Source organism: Schistocerca nitens, chromosome 8 (assembly GCF_023898315.1).
Source record: "Schistocerca nitens isolate TAMUIC-IGC-003100 chromosome 8, iqSchNite1.1, whole genome shotgun sequence".
Taxonomy (NCBI): domain Eukaryota; kingdom Metazoa; phylum Arthropoda; class Insecta; order Orthoptera; family Acrididae; genus Schistocerca; species Schistocerca nitens.
Genome location: NC_064621.1, coordinates 501,337,753 through 501,360,278, shown reverse-complemented (window position 1 = coordinate 501,360,278; position 22,526 = coordinate 501,337,753). Strand labels below are relative to the sequence as shown.

Below are 22,526 nucleotides of genomic sequence, written 5' to 3'. Positions count from 1 at the left end.
ACAGTAATAAAAAACGAATATTTGCTAAAATTATTTTTTGTAGAAAGGTTTAATAACTCCAATAATCATCAAGAAAATTAATTTTTGGCATGATACAGTTTTTTAGAAAACAACAACATGTGTGCCTTCTGGTAACCATCACTCTGAACAGTGGGCTGGCCCATACTTCCTCATGAGTTGAAACCGGAGAAGGTAGTGATGTTGGACACTGGCATCTGGGGCAAAGGGAACTGTGGCTGTACCTTCACATTTCCACTTCACAATCACAACCAACAGTTGACTTGGGCAGCTTTAGAAGGTTTCAAATGTCCCTGATGAATTTGTTCCTCACGTGCCATCCAATAACTAGTCCATGTTCAAAGTCACGGAGCTGTACTGACCAACTCATTCTGCTGTTACTGCTCTACTCTTACTGACAACGCAATACTCCCCACTTTGTTTTATATTGACAGACCCACTTCTCATGACATTTAATGGTCAGTTCTACATTACGTAGGGATGTCCAGATATTTTTGTACAGATAATAAATTTTGCTAATGGTTTCTACCATAATGGAATCTACAATATCAGCATTAATGGAATTTCTGAACACTGAAGGTTTGTAACACATAATCATAGACAATGGGCACTATGATATCTCAACACATATTCAACATTCAACAGCATCTAATATCTCACCACAGCACTACTCTATTACAGGGAATGTCCTTTGCACCATGGAAGAATGCAGACATGGTAAATATTAATAAAATGCAAGATAAGGATACGATTATATCCAAATCATACAGACTGAATGTTCTTCATAAGACATTCAAAACATTGTACAGAAAAGACTACAAACATAGACTGGTGCATGAACTGAGCAGATTTATGAAAGGTACAAAAATTGAAAACGTAACAAATAAGGTGATGTCACTTGGAACAGGCATTCATTTTACTTACACTCTAGTGAGTGGAGTGAGCCCTCAGCAATATAGATTTTTAAGCAATATGACAACTGAAGACCTAATTGATAAGGTGATGTCACTTAGAACAGACATTAATTTTATTTACACACTAGTAAGGATGATAGATATTACCAGCCTTTTGACAACTTATTGTGGCCATCTTTCTTTCGTCACCTTAGGGAGTTGGAGTGTTGTAAGGAATTGTACAGTATACTGAGAGCATATCGCATTTAGAGACAAGTCTTTAATGTTCTCAGGGCAAGAAATGAATATCACTTAAAAAAGCTGTCAGCGTACCAATGGAGTTCATAATACAAAAGCTACATGGCGGCAGTAACATAGGTTGACTGGTAGTATTTACGGATAATGTGTTGTTTGTCATAAGCAAAGATCTGAGAAGAATTATAGATGATAAGTGTAATGCTGCACTCCATGCACCAGATCCCCACAAAAACAGATACTTCCTGCAGAAAAGGAATCTACTAAGAAATTGTACAATAAAATTGCACAATGTAATGATTAGAAAAAGTGCAGTAATGAGGTATCTAAAGCTATCCTAGATAACTGTCAGAATTTCAGACACCACAGAGAGGAGGCATGCGGGAAATATACAAATGTGATGCACAAAAATTATAAACATCAAATACAGAAAATTTTGACTTCTCTTGAAAATAATCAATGCATACCATAGATTTTTATTACCACCTGTTGTGGGATATGGTGCGAGCATGCAGGATTACAGCTTGTGAAGCCAGTTTCAGTATTTGAAAGAGTGCAACGAGGTGATCTATAGAGATTTGCAAGCGAGTGCTGTACAATTCCAAATGATGCCTTATTGTTAATCCTAGAAATATTCTCATTGGACTTTGACATTAGGAGCCCTGTCTAAGTTAAAGAAAGACAATAATCCAGAAGTACAAGGGATACTTGGAATAATGACAATATGAAGAAATTAAAATATGGTAAAATGAATGGGACTCTTCAGATACAGGTGCTGGAGAATATATGATAAGGGAGACACTAACAATGTGATTTCTTCACCCATCGAGAAGACTGACATATTACCTGCACAGTCATGGCTGGTATCTGTATAAAATCAGAACATAGACATATGATAGTTGCCCTACAACATTGAGGACACTTCGGAACACATTTTGTAGGACTGTGTTCTACGAAGATGCTGTGGGTAATGGTTGTCACAGGTGAAGTATGCTTGGATCCCAAAGCAGCATTGAGGAAAATGTCAACCTTGCATCTTGGATAATAGAATACCTAGGAAACCATCAAGGATTTCATGAACCATTCAGCCACATATCAGTATGCTGCCACCTGTGCTTATCAACATCTTTTGCAGATGGAAAGAAGGTAACTGAGGCGACGATCACTGAATGAAACAATCTTAAAGACAGTCCACTGCATTAGTGCAAGTAGTTATGTAAATGTGGGTCCCAAGAAGTTACAGTGAATCATGGTGGAAGACATGTCACCCTACACCCAAGGAATTCAGCAGACACTGGCTGCTGTAGTTTTAAGGGCAGATCCAGTAGAAGAAACAATCTTCAGTGGTAGAGATGTATTAGTACCGCAATGAAACAATGACCCTAATGAATGAACAATAAGACAAGTTTACTGAAGTCATAGAAGCAGTAGTACTAACAGAAGTATTAAAAGTTGGTTAATCAGTTAAAGTGTCAATAGTAGTTTGATGGTGGTAGATAGTAGTTCTTTCTTTTCCTGTGGCTTTGTCGTACAATTAGGCTTTTTTTCTTTGCAGTATTTGTAAGTACCACATAGTAGCAATTTTATATACACTTTTAATTATACACATAAGTGGGTTGCATGCCTTATTTTAGTCTTTCAGATAGCAACACTGTAATTGTGAGAAATTAATAATTCCACAGCTGACTGCTATGCATACTGCTTCATCAGCTGCAATCAATCACTTGGTTGCCAACATATGCCAATATTTGAATTGGATGAAGTAACTGGACCTCTGTCAGTACCCTCTGCTTTTTTTCCATCCTCCAGTCCTGAGCATTATCCATACTGTGCATCTAGACATTAAGCCCCCCCCCCCCCCCCAATTCTCTGCCATCCACCCTATGACAGCATCTCATCTTCGCTGCTTCTGGGCCGTCTGTTATGAATGGCACTGAGCACTGAAACTTCTCCACAACACTGATACGCAATTTGGGTCCTCCTGAACAACAATTTAAAATCCATGCCCAGACAGCTACAAAGCCCCAACAGAAAAGCTATCACTTCGAAAAATTATCCTGGGAAGACAATTGAAAGGTCATAACTGGAAAGCACGCATACCACCATTAGTACCTATATGGCTTACAGGTATGGTGTAAAAAAACCGCATAAAGAACAATATCCTGTCTCCCTGATTTCAGGCAAATGTTGCACCCAAAATTTCTACACTTGAAAACTATGTTGACTGCTGCCGTCAACCATCTAACCAACTGTGCTATTACAATAAACTAAAACCACTTGTGATTCCCCTTGTAGTGGCTCAGAACAAAAGACAATAAGCTGATTGGTTCACGAGAAAAACATTTCTGTCTCATGTTAATGCAATTAAGAAAAAATTACTTCATCACCACCATCAACACAAAATTTTTGTACAAGAATTAATTTTAGTGTGTCACGGTCTGACACAAAAATCTATGGTTTTTTTTATGCTTTACTAAGTAGCTGCACATGAATAGGACACATGTTGCAGGAAATGTATAATGAGATATCTCTCCAATTTTTAGAAGGGAGAAACTGCTGAGATGTGGTTTACTTGAGGAAGTGTATTTCAAATTATCAGTACATTAGATCTATTGATAGGAAAAGGTTTTAAAGTGATTTCACACATGACTTGGCAGGGATATAATCAGCAAAGAACAGTAATGGACAAAAACCAATCCTCATGGATCAAGGCTGCCAAAAATCAAACAGGTTCTTATAAATAACTGCAGAGAAATATGACACAAGCAACACCAGGAGCCAAGCATACTCCAAAACCTGTCCCACCAGTCAGTCTGTCATTAGCTGCTCAAACTGAATATTACATTTCACCATGGGTGAGTTACACTCAAAGATTTTGTAGACTTGTCGAGACCTAGTGATTTTATGATACAGAAGTACTTTTCTAAAAATGATGCTGTCTTTCAAGATTATGAAGCCTCATTTTACACACCAAGTTATTTTCAGATATTCTTTGATGAAAGTGGGTGACATCAAACATTTCTCCTGGTATGTTCCATCATCCAATATAAACGATATCAAGTGGCTGTAGCTAATTTAATAGCTGAGACTTGATTGCACATTTCCTCTCCCAGCCTACTGATGGGACATTCTGCTACACTGCAGGATGAACAGTTCACAATTTTTCTGGAAACTGAAAAATGTGTTCATAAATTTAGAAAGAAAAGTCGTGGTTGAATAATGGCCAAAATACCACTACAATACAAGCAACAAAGAAAATATTTATTAGTCTGACACAAAATAACAAATACTATCTAATGAACAGAACCGCTCTTTACCAAATAAGCTAGAAATTGTCATCACTGAAGTTGATACAGGATTATATAAGTTTTATCAAATTCTGAGATATGTGTAGCAGCTCTACATGAGGAATGGCAAGAGTAGTATTCACTGTTCTGTTGTGGCTGTTACAGTACCTGGGAATTATCTGAATATACCTGACCTTGTAGTTTTCACTGGTGTGAGAGATTAATCAATCTTGAAGGCCAGGAGATCTTACTGTCTTTGCTGACTGTTCTTTTAAAATCAGAAACCTAATGATCATGCAAGGAGGAGTGCCCAATGTTGCTGAAAATATAATTTTTCCTTTTCAATCATTTCATCCACAAAGAGATAAATTACATTTCAAACACACCAAAAACACTTTTTGGGCTAGTTTCACTTACTTTCCATTGAGTCATAATTGTGCAAGCGAATAGATAGGGTCCAATGCTACACTTATCATGTTCACTTTGCTGTTTAAATTGAGTAATCAATATACACATTTGCTAGTACGGCTTCAGAATTAGCACTCCACACCTTATCATGTTAGTGTATACTAACAAAAGACTAGCACTTCATATGCAATATCAATCATGAACAATGATCAAAATGGCAACCTTAAAAGAAAAAAAAAACCTTTTGATGGCACAAGGGTGTGGAAGATTGTTCACTGAAAATAGTGCATTTGTTCAAGCAAAACTGAAATGAAGGAAGATTAGAGTGCAACGTCCTGTCAACAGCATGGTCATGCAAGATGGCAAAGCAGAAATGGAAAGATGTATACAATATAAAATGGTTTTCTGAAATATACTATCAATCTTTTAAGGGAAATAGATCATGTACTGAACAGTTGTCTGTGAGCCTTTCTTTCATTTACAGATTTGGCTCCTTCATTCTGCCAACAACTCTTTTCTAATTATCTGCTAACACCTACTAACAAAACAATAACATTTGTTGCATTTAAAAAGTCAAACTGGAACTACAGAGCAAACAAATTAAAATCGGTTCCTCCTCAAACATAATGCATCTGCCACATCATCTCTGTCTTCCTACACAAAAAAAGGAACTAATTTGTTTTTCAACTTGTATAAAATGAGTTATAATTCGTGAGCTTTAGACAGCTGTCACTGGCACTGGCATGTTGAAACTACTGTCTTCTTGGAACTGATTTGCGCCCTCCTTATATGCACAGAGCAGCAAAGCTCAGAGTCTTATAGAGGTGGATCGAATTATGTGTGCATGTGAAGGGACATCGAGCAGAGTGCGGCAATTTCTACTTTCATCAACTCTCTGCAGAGCCACATGATGCAAAAAGAGTACAAGGGCCCATACTTATCCAAAACTGCCATTCCTGTCCCCTTATAACTACTGGGCATGTTCTTTGTTATTGCTCCATATCCAAAATTTGTAAACCTTGCCACCATGATCTATGAAGGGTGCACCTCTAGCTATTATTGAAATTATTGTGCCATAATTGAAACACAGTTGCATCTCCAGTTACTGAAGCCCAATAAGTTGTCTGACTGACCAAGATTATCTTTTTTTTCTGAACAGTATTTAGTGTTCATCCTCTGGACAATATTCTGGCAGAACCGACTCATACATTTAAAGCAAACCACTTGTGATAGAGCAAATTGTTAGTTTCATGTAAATACTGCAAGAGTTACACAAAATACTGGCTACACTTGGCATAACATGGCCAATGTATTCTTTCACAAGGGGGAGCGTATTTCAAATCTTCAGAGAAAGCTGGAACAATCTCAATCCATATCAATGGAAAATATGTACTCCCTTGCCAGTTGAAATATCACGCTAAGGATGTAATATCATCACTCTGGCATCTTCCTTTGAGCCACAAAGCATTCCATCACCAACTGTACTTCAAAGTGTTCACCATATCTTTCTTGGTGCAGCTGTTGTCCTTGAAATGTGTCCTATAAATGCTTGAATTCAGACTGGAGATGTTCACTGTGCGTTGCTTGACCCCCTTCCCTTAACATTAGCTGCACCTGACCATGAGGAACCTGAGGGGCACCTGGAAGTGTCTGTGCCCTATGGGGCAGCGTTGGAACAGTCTGGTGTATCTACTGAAGACAATGGGAGGGGCAGCTGTCAAAAGCAAGAATTATAACTTAACTGATCTGTTCGAAATCTGAAAAAATTTTACCCAGTTATGCCACTGAGAAAGGTTGTGAAAATACAAACACACTCAATAATTCCACAAAAAATTAATAGAACTATAATGCTATTACTTAGTGTGTTATTAAAAGGATTGCACAAATGGTAGATGTTATACTTACTTAGGAACCGCAGCTGAACATGAAGGTGCTCAGTGGCAATGTATCTCTTAACACAAGCTGTATAGCTTATACAATAAATAGTAAGAAAGTAAGAAAACATGGTGGCTCTATGAAAGAACATATGACACTCGATACATCAACTAACAGTGACGGTAAACAAGGTTCACATGTAGACTTTTAACATTTGGTTTAAAAATATGATAATTAAAAATCTATGATGAAGTAAAAACTGAATGAGTACATCATAACTGAGGAAAATATTGTGTTTCCTTTATATGGTTTCAGATGAAAGACATGAGAGAAGAAAGAAAACAGATGATGAAAAGAAAGAAACAAGAAATACTATTGTTTCAAATAGTATCAGTAGTTGGAAGAACCACCCGATTTGAGCAAATAGTGATCAAATGATCACTGATGATATCACAGATGAGAGAAAGAATGTCCCTCAAGGATTACTGATAGTTTATATTTTACAGCACACACAAATCAGCCTGTGTGACACACAAAATGTTTTAAAGCAAATTTCAATACTTGCAGAGCATTCTTTCTCATATAAATTGAGAGTAGACTGATTTCCTCACTTAATACATTAATGGAAGACCAACAATAATTACATTACTTACATATAAAATTATAAATAATTCTGGTTGCATGGAAAATATTTACAAAGCCATCAAAAAGAAATGGCTACAACATCCACGAATATACTATAAACACACAATGGTAGAACATAAAAGGCAGTAAAAAATAAATGCTGCTGTTTACAAACGCTAACACAAACTGAACAGGTAAAAAGTTAAGGAAATATGCCAATATTCAGTCTTAAATACAATCACAGCTAAGTTGCACACATTAATATGAATTCTAATGTTAAAACGAAAGAAAAAATATGCACAGTACTCCAATGCTCTTAAGTTTTAGGCACCAAATTCAATAACATCCCTAACAGCACATTTCTGTGGAAGGTGATAGCTAATTATGATCAAATGTCAAATGAAATTTCTTTGGGGTTGTCAATAAAATAACGAAAACATTACAAAACAAAAATTAATAATGTAAACACAATAAATATAACAACAAAAAAAGGAAGGTTGAAGATGAAAACTGGCTACTCAGTTCAGATGTAAACAATGAAAATATGAATGAACTTATGATTATTTAAAGATATTAATGCAATACTCCAATGTTAGTTGTGAAATGTTATCACAATCAGATCATATATGCCTTATGAATATGAGACAGCTCCTATGTTCTTTTAATGCTCTTATGTAAAATGTAAATATAGCACCAAGTTGCATTTCAATGCACTAACTCACCATAGAAAATTATTAAAACAATTTTCACAGCCAGTAAACAAATGCAACAAAATAAATATTTTTTTACAATTACAAAAATTTGTACTATTGAACAAGATTGTCAATTTTTTTTTTTTTTTTTTTTTTTTTTTTTTTTTTTTTTTTACAACAAGGCACTTTTAAAAATATACATGATGGCTATCTCTGTTGGATTAAATCAACACTGATTGCACCTCCATATAATATAATGAACTGAGGTGAATCAGATAACAGCCATTCAAGTTTAAAATGAGTTTTTACAAATACTTTCTAAGTTTTATAGGATACACAAAGTAAATATGAATTCCATAAAACAATACCTTAAATGACTAAAGTATTTTCCATTGTTTTACTGCAACTTACTGAGTTCAAATGTTTTCCAGTGCATTTGACAAGCAGGCTTTGTATTTTGAGCTTTTAGTCTTAATAAACAGTCTATACTTCCACCAAACAATACATGTTTAAGTTACTTTTCTAAAACAAAATTGTCAGTAACAGGACTTCCATTTCTGCAATCACCAGCAAAGCAGTACCTACTCCCTACATCTGCTCAGTGATGCTTATGAACTGTACAGCTCCTCAAAATAAAATAAGCTTGTTGTTTCACTTCTGTACATCTCTTCACAACTGTTGATTCTTTTTACCACTGAAGTAGTTCAGGAGTTACAATTACAACACAGCTACAAAGTCAACAAAGGACACAGCTGTTTGTGGAAAATACTTTATAAATTATATACATGAAATCAGTATCACCTATCTCCAGTCAACTGGTGTCACTTTACAGCAGATTTTCCATGTAGGTTTTATACTATGCCATTAATACAATGCAACATGTAGATGGCTGCTGTCACCTGAATGTAGCATTATCTTTGAAAACTGGGGATTCTGTTCAGAGTTTTTTCTTTGGTCATAAAAAAATTTGTTTTACCAGAACTGCTGCATTTTGCTTACATTATTAGTGTTACATCAGTGCACACATAGCCTGACTATTCTGTGTGCTTTTGAAACACATTGTCCTTATTCAAAGTTATTGATATGTTTCATTCAGCATGTGCGGAAATTGCTTTATTGCCGAAGTAATTCTAGAGGTCTTTGGAGTGTATCTTTAGTTTCTTCTGTAACAAAGGAAGGCAGTAGTTATTTGTTATTTTACAAGCAAATAAATTTTTATTATTCAAGTTACATCATCTTATTTTCCGAGATCTTTATCTTCCTTCATCCTTACACAAGGTGCATTTCCCTTAACATGATTTTGAGTCACCTATCATTCCACATGTCACCTATCACTAATTTTCTCTTTCCTATGTGGTTCTGAAAATTAAGTATACTATTAACTATTTTTTTATGTTTCTATTGATGCACTGAGAATTTCACATCCTGCAAATAAGTACTGGCCAGCCCACCTGTCATTCTCTGAATTTTAACAAATTTCTGAATAGAATTATCCTTTTTGTACGATATCTCTCTTCTTTAGGTTCAAACTATCTTTCCTATAGTTAAATTTGTTTTTGGATGGGATCTGCCTTGAGCAAAACACATTTTTTCTCAATTTTCAACTCAATCAGGAGAATTTTATTTTCTTCCAATTGAACAACAGGGAAAATGCTCTTTACTACTTGTGTGTGGGTGTGTGCAGTCAACAGAAGCTGATTCTTCAGCGCTAAAAAAGCCAAGGCTCATGTCACTGGTGGGAAAGATCATGGAATCAGTTTTTTGGGATGCGAAAGGCATGTTGTTGATTGGCTACCTTGAAAATGGTCAAATAAAAACTGGAGAATATTACTCTCAACTGCTAATGAAATGTGATGCAAGCATTTGTGAAAACAGACTTGCTTTAAAGAAGGAAAAAATCATCTACCATCAGAACAATGCACCTCCTAACACAATGTCTTGGCAATGGGTAAATTGAGGGGTTTGCACAATGAAATACTGGAATATCTACATTATTCCCCAGATTTGGTTCCCTCAGTCTTCTATCTATTCTCCTAGCTGAAGAAATTCCTCAATGGTCAGCACTTTTTGTCCAATAATGAAGCCATTGTGGCTCTAGATGGGTACTTTGCAGCACTGCTAATGTTACAGAGAGGGGATAACGGCATTAGAACACAGCTGGATGAAATTTACTGATATTAGAGGAGATTATGTTGAGAAATAAAACTTCTTTGAATGAAAGCATAAATTATCATCTTCACTATAAAGCCGAGAATTTTTCAGAGTGCCCTCATATATGTAACATTGGGATCTAACATTTTCCTTAATTGTGCACATTTCATCACAAAAGATGTTCAAAATGTCCACTGTCAACTCCAATGTATTTTGCAGTTCATGTAGACAGCTGCTTCATTGCTGATCTGAGCTCATTCACATTTAAAATACAAGCTAGTAGTTCTATATAGTAAGGAATGTCTTGGCTGCTGTTTCTGCCAAAATGATCATAATTGGAGAAGTATCAGCCCAAGTAGTGTACAAGTCATTTGCCATAAAGACATATCAATGTGTGTGTGTGGAAAAAAAGTATGGTATCAGAAAAAGACCTATGGTCAATGAAGACAAAACTACGTAACCTAATGTTGCTAGTGAAGGAGGACATGCAACTGATGCCTGTGATTTTCAAACAGCTGTATGTCGGTTACGGTCAAGGAGAGGGAAAACATTAGTTTATTTATTTATTTTTTCCTTCCAGAATCACTAATACAATCACCCCACAAAGAATGTTCCTTTCCTCCTCACTCAACCTGAATATAAAAAAGTCTTGTCAGTTTTCAAAGTTGCAAATACTATCTTAAAAACTCTCATTTATACAAGTACATCAAGTAAAAAGCATTTATCCAGTTGTTTAACAGAAAGAAAATAAGAGCCCACTGATGATGCTGAAACTTCAGCAATACATGTCTGGATAGTAGAAGAAAGCAAAAAATTTGTTTCGCCCACTTGGATCCCACCCAAAAGCAAATGTATCTCTACGCAGGCAAGGACAGCAGAGCTTCAACCTCAAGATGAATATTTTCTACACTTAAAAATAAATGGAATCATTATAATGTATTAGATTACTTTAACTTCGTGAAGTATCTGTGAATATGAGTTCACCAGTCTTGCATTAGTAAACAAATGTCACAACTACAGCTCCTGAATGAGGAGAATAAATTTTCTTACTGCAAGCAGAGAAGTAACAACACTTTGCATCTACACATAGAGCTTACATTTTTGGACTTTTGACAAAATAACCTTCTTAAAAATTAAACCAATATTCATTTAATTAAGCAAACATCACACATAAATAGAAATGTTGCTTATTTGGCAGACACATTACACTGATCATACTGGAACATTGGACAGTGCTGTTTTGAGTGTCTTCACATCAACATGGCAATGTGGAATTATTCTCTTTGTATTAGTTTTGATACTGATTTCATGTTCAGATTCATAGCATTTGCTGAATGCATGCACCTGGTCATTAAGTGCTGAGATTTCGAATTCTGAAAAATATGTTACATTTTTTAGCAAAAACGTTGAAGGTACATAACATGCAGTATCTATCCAGCATATTTTCAATACAATAATGAGTCCACTTAAGAGTTAACAAAACAATAATATAAAAATTTAAATTATACTGAGAAAGGATGTGCAATTTCCACAAAATGAAATACTTTAGTCCCAAGGTGCATCTCAACTATGTGTCTGATTTCAGTTTCAATTTATCATTGAATGTCAATATGATCCAATTTTGCTTCATGCTTCCATTTCAGAAATAAAAATGGTGAGGCAAGGGCACAAAAACACTTGTTACTGCCTCAAAAAGCTGTACCTTTCAACCTTGTTGAAAGAGAAGTATTTATTAATACTTTTGTCACTAAATATACTGTGGAAATGTGATTTGGCTCTATATTCAACTAATAGATAGTTTTGCTGAAAAAAAAATCTGGAAATCAGAATGAAAATCCAGGAAAGTTTGTTCCATTTTAATGTTTTCAGCATACTTGGATCACTGTTTCCTTTCTTTATTTTGTAGTAATTTTACATTCTCTAATTATTCCTGTACAGTCCACTCCAGTACAGTCTGTGAATATGTATCATCTTTGCAACTAAAATTTATAATTTTCCATTAACAAACAAATACACAGACTTAAAATCATCCATGCTGGAATATGTATGTGGACTCATGACATTCTAAGCAGTAAATATTTGTGTCACACAAGCCCATATTGATGCCCAAGAAATCAGAGTCACTACATCTTCAAATCAGCAACAAAAGGCAAAATGCAGACTTGGGTACTCAATTACTCAACTCAAACACAATATATAATACTACATTCTGCAAGTATGTGGAATGCATCAGTTTAATAAAACCTCTACACTAACTCAAACATGAGTGTTGTGAGGATGGGTATTTACGTCTGATTACACACACAGAGGGGAATAAGTGCAGTTAAAAACAGATACAAAATACAACCGCTCTGGATGAAACACATTGCTGAACCATGATTAATAACTAAAACAGAAGAACCAGGTATCAGCAGTAAGTTCTTTGAAATTATGTTTTAAAGTAGCCTTTTTGATATTTTATATAGACGGACAAATAATAATATATCTTTTTATTAATATAATTAACCATTATAAGCAAAACACACATTCAGTGAGATGTGTTATAGATGACTGTTTCTGACACTCAGCTTTATGAGATAACTGCAGACCAAACAAGACAGAATATGGAAAGAAAACCAAATTACACTGATACAACCAATCACTGGTTTACTGTTTGCGGTTTCACAAATATTAAAACCTATCTTTTGAACTATATTTAATAGAAACCTTAAGTAACTTACTTACTGAAGCTACTGTCCCAAACTCCAGTGTAATTCCAGTTATTACAGCCATAATTCACAAAGTTTTGTGTGGACTGTTATCAAATATTCATATTTTTAAAACAATGACTAAATGGTGAAAATACACATTACATCGTACTGGAGCTAGGTGATACACTGGTAAAAACATTGTGTGTGTATAAACATGAATTTTGTCAAAATATTGAAGACTGCCAATGACAGCTGGCTCCATAATACTGCTTTTGTGTTCTATTGTATGTACTTAGTGATCAGTTGTTAAAGCAGAATAATCTTCTAAAAGAACAAAAAAATGTATTTCTGTCTTTTTTAAAAATAAATAACAGCACAGTCTGTGAATTAAAATGATGGTGGAAGTACAGCAACATTTCTGAAAAATCAGTTTATAAGGGTCATTATAAGTTGAGACAAAAAATGTAGAGGTGCCAAAATACTATCCCTCCAAAGGAGGGAGGGGGGAAAAAAATACTGTAAAATACTGCAGCAGAACCTGCTTGCCAGTGAACAGTTCTATTGTGGTAATATTTTCAGTATTCTATGAAACTATTGTGAAACATCATAAAAATGTATACCTGCACTTGAAGTTTACTTGCATATTGGATGCCTGGTGCCAGTTGAGTTGATGGACTCGAATTTCCTCGCTATTCAAGAAGCCAGTTTTCTGAGAACTATTTGTTGAAAATTTGTATCTTCTGGAAGTAAACTTTCAAAGTGAGTGAACTACCCCACAGTTTCAATCTGTCTAAAGTCTAAGGGTAGTAATTCTAAATCACAACAATATATACATACACAAACTTCAGAGTTGTGTGTCTTTCACAATCCTTTTGAACACTGTAGAATATATCTTCCTTCAAAAATATTCCACTGCTTTTAAAAATATACTCTTCTAATTGACTGTCAGATTATGATTCACCAGTCATGCTGATTAACTGCTTGCAACATGCACATTGCAAACGATATTCACTGTGCAAAAATTGATAGATCTCATTTTGAGGAACTTACTAAAGTAATATAAAAAAGTTTTCATTCAGAAACAGATCTTTCTGTTAATTACTTATTTTTACAAAGTCATACATGCTTCTTGAATGAAGCATTTTATAATAGTTGTATTAAACAAACTATTTTATGGTGCTTGAGAACAAGTCATGCAACTTATCCGTAAAGAAGTTGACAATGTCTGCATTCCTGTATCTTCACGGCAACCAGTACAAAAAGAGGAGATAAAAATCATCCTAATTTGATGAAATAAGGATGAGATAATTCACAAACTAAACAAAACCAGTTTCATTTCTTTGTTGTAGCACAATATTTTCCAGCTTAGCTATGGAACTGCCACAGGCAGCAAAAAATTAGTAACATCTTCAGGCTTCTAAGATTTTGTCAGTTTCAAGACCACTGCGTCTTCTTCAAGCTCACATGAACACACACATTGTTACAAATGTCACAACTTTCTTGGATAACTATGACAAAAATCTCTGAAGTCACAAATACTTCAAATTCAGTCTTTTTCTTGAGCTGCTGTGTTATGATGGTGAAGTATATACTTCTTCAGTCTTGTGTCAAAAATGTTTTTTAGCTGCTCACAGCAGCTAGACATTCATTACACAGCAACACCAAATTAATTAAGATATCTGTCCCAATGACAAACAGCACCAACAGTCAACTAATATTGTTTTTCTCATTCCTGCAGGGTATGCACAGCAAATAAATGTAACCTTGTGTGTATCTGGCATGACACTGCCAAACAGAGTAAATGTCAGAAGACTATTCCAACTGTAAACACCACTGCTATGTTAATGGAAGCAGCTATCTGTGATTCCTGGTTTCAACATTAACGTTTTTCTGATTGTAAGTAATGTACTAAACTGTTGTAAAATATTTAGTGCTTATGTTTAGTACACAGGCACTACACTAAAAAGAATAGAAATTAAACTGCGTACTCCAGAGAGGCCTATGCATGATTCTTTACAGAATAAATAATGAGACAAAATATGGTCTTGTCATACGGTGATAAGAGAATGAGACGAGAATGAGACCAAACGACTCCTTGATATTGGTGTTCTTAAATAAGCTACAACAGTTGGCGATGCATATTAAGCAGCTGAAAGAATTTTTAACAATAAATTGTGAGGAGGTTTTTCAATATTCCTGTATTGCAGGAATTGTGTGTGTGTGTGTGTGTGTGTGTGTGTGTGTGTGTGTGTGTGTGTGTGTGGTGGTGGGGGTCATGTGTGCTTGAAAACCAAAGAGAAAAAGAGACAGAGACAGACAGAGAGAGAGAACACACATTTTATTTTCAGTGCTCCCAGTGATCTCTCCTTTGTAAAGGCTGAAATACAAAGATAGCTGCTTCACGAATCACGAACAAAGACTTATAACAATCTCTCCTTTCAATTTCAGTGACGTAAGTCATTACTCAGACTCTCTTTTCAGTAAGAAAATGCTGTGCAAGCCTGCAAAGAAAGAGTATAATTCCTCCACAATAATTCGGTGTCATTCAAGGCACTAGTGACACCTGTATGAGTGAGAGGTCAACAATTTTACGCTGATAACGGTCGATGAACATTCCCGCTGAAGATGGGTTAGCAAAAGTGATGACTGCACGTCGATGCTGTGGCTGCATCTGCACTTTCTGTAAACAAAGAAAGTATGACATTATACAGCAACAGGTGCTACACAAAGAAAGAAACTAACAAGCACAAGCGTGTGCGCGCGCGCCCCACACACACACACACACACACACACACACACACACAAGAACAAACATAGATACCTCAACTGTGCCAACACGCAGGCACATTCTGCGGAGTTTCATTTCATCAGTGTCAACGGAAAGGTTTTCTACTGCAACCGATTTAGATGTTCTTTGTTGGCCTGCTTCAACCTGATTCACTATAACTGTTCGATTTGGAGATGCAACTGCTTGCTGAAATGAGAGCAGGGATTGAACTGTTACAGGCATGTCACTGGTATAAAAGAAAAAGATAATAATACAAAGAAACATGAATAAAATATTTTGCTTAACAGAAACAAGAAGCAGGAACATGAAAAGATGTTGAATTTCATTACTCTGGTGTAAAAACTTTTTCACCGAAATGAAAGGGCAAAATAAAGTGTGTGGAAGCATTAGAAGAGTGTAAACATTGTTCCAGTATATCAGTAAAGAATAGAGGTAATACATGCAGAGACAAGTGACTAAAAAGTATACCACGAGATAAATTAAGAACACACACACCGACAAGAAGTAACTATTAGCCAATTCATAAGTAAACAGAAACAAAAAGGTCATCTGGAAAAAAAAGTAAAAAAAAAAAATTGAAAAATCTAGGATGGAATAATGACAATATTATGAAAAGGATAGATTGCTACTCACCATATAGTGGAGATGTTGAGTCTCATAGATAGGCACAACAAAAAGACTGTCAAACAAGTAAACACACACACACACACACACACACACACACACAAAACCCCAATACACGCACGAACACTGTCTCTGGCTGCTGAGGCCAGATAGCGACCAGCTGTGCATGACAGGAAAAGCAATCTGAGTGGTGTGGATAAGGAGGAGAGTGGGATGGGGAGATGAGGGACAGCAGGGTTGGCACCACCACCCTACTCTCTCTCTCTCTCTCTCTCTCTCTCTAATGCCCCAGCCTCCTCCTTACCCCCACCACCTGCTTGCCATTTGGCCTCAGCAGAGACAATGATTGTGTGTGTGTGTGTGTGTGTGTGTGTGTGTGTGTGTGCGTGTGTGTGTGGTCTAATTCAGAAGGACTTTTTGGCTGAAAATTTACTTGTTTGGCTGTCCTTTTGTTGTGCCTATCTGTGATGCAATATCTGCACTATATGGTGAGCAGCAATCTATCCTTTTCATAATAATGTCAACAAAACAAGTCAAAATTATTTAGAACAAAATCCTCACTTTATTTCTCAAGACAGTCTCTATATATTCCTATACATCTGGTTCGTAAAGTTTCCAAGCTTTTTATTTGATCAGAAAAATATATTTTATGTCACACACTGTAAATAAATACAGATGGCCATGATCACTTCATTGTTTTATGAAAATTCCTTCCTAGTAACACAAAATTTCATTTTAGCAATTATGAAGAAGCCGTTCTGAGCTACATCTATAGAACAAAGTGGATGCAGAACCATTTAACGGCTCAAATAATGCACTTCAACTCCTGTTTCAAATTATCTAAGAATGAAGCATAGACATTTCTCCAGTAATCAAACCAAATAATACCTTGCCGATCTCAAGAAATAGTCGTCACCACTTTACAAGAAAACAAAATTGTCTTTGTCTTCTTTGAAATAAACTCATCAGCCTAGTCTATTGTACTGAATGGGGTTTCACCTCTATGTGTTTGACAAGGGATCAAAGTTTCATTCACTTTTATGACTAGGTAAAAGAAGTCCTTAAAACTGTAACTAACTATAGCAAAACATTCTTCTGGACGTGCTTTTGGTCAAAAGTCAGAAATCACTGCATCAATTACACACACTGATCTTTCATTCACAATTGGTCAGGCAGCATATTTTGTACTCGTTTAGTTGGCATGTTTATAGTGTCAAATACCCTAGGCATTTTCACTCAGCAGTCTTACATTATGCTAGAATGGATCTTAACTGTGATGACTTCAACTGTGTGGCTGGTATGCATCCATGGCCTTATTTGAACTCAATCCATAAATAAACAAAAATATCTTTTTCTTTCCACATCCTCACAACAGGTGGATCCCTCTCGAAATGACGCCCGAGTGCCTTGTGTCTCCCTTATCATCTTCCCACACAATCTATCTTACCTCCATAACTTATAGTTCTGAAAGCTATTATAGTTCTTCTACTTTTGTGTATGATTATGCAGTACACTGATTTTCATTTGCTGGTGGTAAGTAGTTGTAATTTTATAGTTTTCCGAAGTGAAGTTCGAAGTCATATTTTATAGTTTTATGAAGTAAAGTTTTCTTTTGATGCAATTAATGACGTATAGATAATGATAATGGAAATTCCTGGATGGAACAAAATGTAAAATAAAGAAAAGGCAACCGCTCCCCTTTAGCAGACTGATGTGTGGTGCACAGAGACATGTAACAGAACACTGCCTTAACTAGATTTTGAGCTCTGGCTCTGTTTCTGTCAGAAAGTACACACATTCACATACGCAACCACACAGGCACCCAAATGCACAATACTGTGGCTGTAGTGATAGTGTCCTTCCACCAAAAGAAGAACTAGAGCTCGAAAAGTAGTTAATAATGTGTTCTGTTGTGTGTCTCTAGGTGCCACATATCAGTCTGCTAAAGGTGAGTGATTGTCTTTCCTTTATTTTACATAATAATGTGTAGAGAGGTGATTTGGTTTTAGCACAGATTATGGGCTGCCTGAAGGGTGATAGTGCCTGGAAGCTCCAGTCTCCTCCTCTAAAGGAAAAGGTATGTTACTGTGGACAGTGTTCCTGTTAACAGTTTCTCCCCAGTTCATGGTACCTGACGATGTCCTGACGATACACATCCACATCCACATCCACATCAATACTCCACAAGCCACTGCACGCTGTGTGGCAGAGGGTACCCATAGTCATTTCCTTTCCTGTTCCACTCGTAAATAGAGCGAGGGAAAAATGACCGGTTTTGTCAAGATCTGCAAGTGAACTTGGAGGCGACACTTCTGCAGATAGACTTATTTTCTTCTAAAGTAACTTCCCATGCTAACAGCAAAAAATAAACTGTCATAATCTGAAAATATGTGGCACAGAGAATTTGCATATCTCAGCTGAGCATGACTGGCATCCATTAAAGCTCAGTATATTACATCACGAAGAAGAGTCTTTTACGATCTTTTTGTGTTTACAGGATGTACTATTTTTGAGAAAATATTGGTATGTTATAAAAGTGCTGCTCTGATAGCTTGATGAAGACCCGAGAAGGCTGTGTGTTCTACTAAGAAGGCACACCACTTCACCGTCACTATTAAGATTGGATTTGTTTCTAAGCCTCACCACTGGATTGTCAGTGAATTCACCGTAAATTTTCAATTTTGCAAGTGTCCAAAACGGTAATATCATGCAAGTTTTTGTTTGTGTGTTGTGTATCCCACAAGGGCTGAAAATATGAAGTGGAATTCTTACAATGTTCCAATTCATAAAAAGGTGACATGTTTTTTTTTTTTGTTGAAAGAACTTTATTACTACGTTTACTTATGCTGCGCAACACAAAACTCTTTACATTGAGTGTGAATTCATGCCAGGAAATTAAACAAAACACAAAACATCAGCCCATGAGTATCTCATTTTACAATGCTTTCACACAACTGGAGGACAGCCGTTTAGCAAATAAATTAATCTCAGAACAGCAGTAAAAGGTACCAGTGTGGCAGAAGCGGAATATTGTTTTGCAACTTCATGAAGCTAAATGATTTAAAATGGAGGTTCTTTAACTACAGGGCAAAAATAGTGGTGCTCCTACAAAACATGAGGCAGTTCAGCTGCAGGGTTGTTGCCAACTTTACCTTTATAAATGATAATATGTGTATGAGAATGAACATATATCCTGAATATCAAACAATGGAAATTCTGTTAGGAATATCAACAATGTAGGAAAAGACAGACTGAAGATGACACATCAAGTCTGCAACTTGATGTGTCTTCTTTCATGTTTATATATCCTGAATATGTAGATGTCCATTGCCTCTACTGCTTTCCACTATAATACAATAATTCTTCTTAACTATGTTTTCGGAAGAACTTTTACTGTTGTATTAGTTACGCTTGAATTTTGCTCGCAAGTGAAGTTGACATATTGTATGATAACAGATGGCAAACATTAATAAATTTCAAGGCAGTTTAATACATAGCATTGTGCAATACCTCTTCTTTTTCGAATTCAGGATGGTCTATCTAGATCGCAGTGCCTTCATTTTTGTCTGTGAGGGGCTGCACACCGTGGAATGGCTCAAGGACAAGGTGCCCATGATATCCCCATGGGAAGATGCGAAGCTGCTGGTTAAGACAGCAGCGAAGCTTCTTAAGACCGCAAAGATATCAATATCGGTACCATAGATTCCTAAGGAAGTCTCTCCTAAGACTCTGTTAGAGAAAATAAGATTCTATTGGAGAGTGATCAACCAGAATGTTTCACCAGAAGGATGAACCCTGGTAGTGGAGGTCGGAGAGAAGTCCCTGAAGGTGATGAGGGAGCAGGACCTGAAATTGTTTTTAGGGTTCTCGCAGGTCACCGTCAGGGTTCTCAAAGACCTCAAAGACGGCAGCAAGATGGAGACTCGAGGTGCTGCAGATTAATCTGCAGCACAGAAAGGAACCTCTGCTGCCCTGTGTCGCTGCCTGGGGAGGCAGGAAGTGGATATGGCCCTGATACAAGAACCCTATTTATATAAAGGGGGTGTATCAGGCCTCGGTGGCACTGGTGGTAAGCTAATTTATGCTAGAAATCTAATAAACTCCAAAACATGCATCTATGTAAGCAATGGAATTTCTTTCATGCCAATGATGGATTTATGCTCAAGGGACCTAGTGAACATTAAAATGCAGCAATGTGAGGAAGGTATCACGAGGGAAATTATTTTGGCCTTAGCTTACCTTCCTTAAGAAGACAGTTCTCCTCCTCCTTTGGAAGTGAGGAGACTGGTAGAGGCTTGCCATCGCCAAGGTAACCAACTGCTGGTGGGATGCGATGCCAATGTTCACAACCTAGTGTGGGGCAGCAAGGACACCAACAGTAGAGGTGAGTACCTTCTTGAATTTCTTTTAGCTAACAACTTGGAGGTCCTGAACAGGGGCAATGAACCTACATTCAGGAATAACAGAAGGGAAGAAGTAATTAATGTAACTTTTGGTTCCATGATGACAGGCAGCTATGTCAAACAATGGCATGTGGTGTTAGAGCCATCCTCATCGGACCACATGTACATTAAATTCAAGGTTGAAATAGGAATCAGACAGACAATGACCTATAGGAAACCCAGGAAAACAGACTGGGAGACATATAAGAGGGACCTTGACTTAGGCTTATCGGAAATTAAAACCTCAATAAGGAATTAAGTAAAGTCTGAGAAAGTAGCAGAGGCTGTTACCTCTGTCATAGTAACCTCATATCAGGACAACTGCACAATCACCAAGAAGTACACAAATATGGTTGGCTGTTTTGGGGAAGGAGACCAGACAGCGAGATCATCGGTCTCATCGGATTAGGGAAGGATGGGGAAGGAAGTCAGCCGTGCCCTTTGAAAGGAACCATCCCGGCATTTGCCTGGAGCGATTTAGGGAAATCACGGAAAACCTAAAGCAAGATGGCCAGATGCAGGATTGAACCTTCGTCCTCCCGAATGCGAGTCCAGTGTCTAACCACTGCACCACCTCGCTTGGTAAGTACACAAATAGGAGTGTGCGTTGGTGGAATAACAACTTGGAAATTCAAAGGAAACAGGTACGAAGACGGTTTAACATTGCGAGACATAAAGGTCAATGGGATAAATATCATGATGCCCTTGTCAACTACAACCTTGCAGTCAGACAAGCAAAGAAGACATCCTGGGAGGCATTCTGTGAGAAAGTGGAGAGCACGGCTGCTCAAGCCAGACTTCACAGAATCCTCACAGAGTACCAATCAATCCAGAAGGTACGTTGAGGAAGGAGGATGGGGAATATACAAAGACAGCACATGAGACACTGGAACCGTTCCTCAAAACTCACTTTTCTCAATATGCTCTGCCGGACAACACAGACCAGTATGTGATCCCAGAGGGACAACGGTTCTCAGGCACTCGAAGAGAAGACTGGGAATCAGTCAAGGAGTGTGTGGACTTTAATAAAATCCAATGGGTGATTGGGACATTCCAACCGCTCATGTCACCTGGCCCAGATAGAATTTTTCCAGCTCTCCTGCAACAGACAAGAGAGAATCTCATAAGAGTCCTATGCAGGTTATTCAGGGTTAGCCTAGCAGTATGAATCATTCCCAATGCTTGGGGGGCAGTGAAGGTTGTCTTCATTCCAAAGCCAGGGAGAAAGAATTGATCATACCAAGGCTACGGATATGAGACTAATCAGTTTGTCCTCCTTCATTTTCAAAACACTGGAAAAACTGGTTTTGTATATGTTGGGGAGAGGAGGCTAATTGGGGCACCTCTACATTCAAACCGACAAGCATATCAACCAGGTAAATCATGTGAGACAGCTCTCCAACAACTCGAAGAGAGGGTGGAGAAAGCACTTCACTTACAAAAAATAGCCCTCTGCATCTTCCTGGATATTGAGGGGGGCCTCCAATAACATGACCTTTGATTCCATGGTAAGGGCAGCAGAGATGAATGACCTAGGGACCAGGGCCATGCTTAGTGGAAGGAAGGTAGAGGCTACCACGATGAATGAAAAGATGGTAATTAATACTACTAGAGGCTGCCCACAAGGAGGAGTTCTGTCCCCTTTATTGTGGAATCTAGTGGTGAACGAACTCATTGAGGGACTAAATTCCAGACAGTGCTTCTGACAAGGATACGCAGATGACCTTGTCATAGTAATACTTGGCAAATTTACTGACACAGCTAGAAATATGGCGCAAG

At 37.0% G+C, this 22,526-nt stretch overlaps 1 protein-coding gene across 2 annotated transcripts in view; it reads right to left on the bottom strand.

Moving 5' to 3' along the window:
• LOC126199239 (RNA-binding protein 33-like) overlaps positions 1–22,526 on the bottom strand; it is a 222,544-nt gene that overhangs the window by 5,787 nt on the left and 194,231 nt on the right. The window contains exons 16-18 of one of the 2 annotated variants that reach the window (XM_049936032.1): positions 15,715–15,867; positions 13,514–15,573; positions 4,138–4,338 (exon numbers count right to left, since the gene is read on the bottom strand). In XM_049936032.1, coding sequence (XP_049791989.1) covers positions 15,439–15,573; positions 15,715–15,867 — 288 coding nt within the window. In that variant the 3' untranslated portion in view covers positions 4,138–4,338; positions 13,514–15,438. The remainder of the gene's footprint in view (positions 1–4,137; positions 4,339–13,513; positions 15,574–15,714; positions 15,868–22,526) is intronic. The other variant, XM_049936031.1, reaches the window with a different exon arrangement.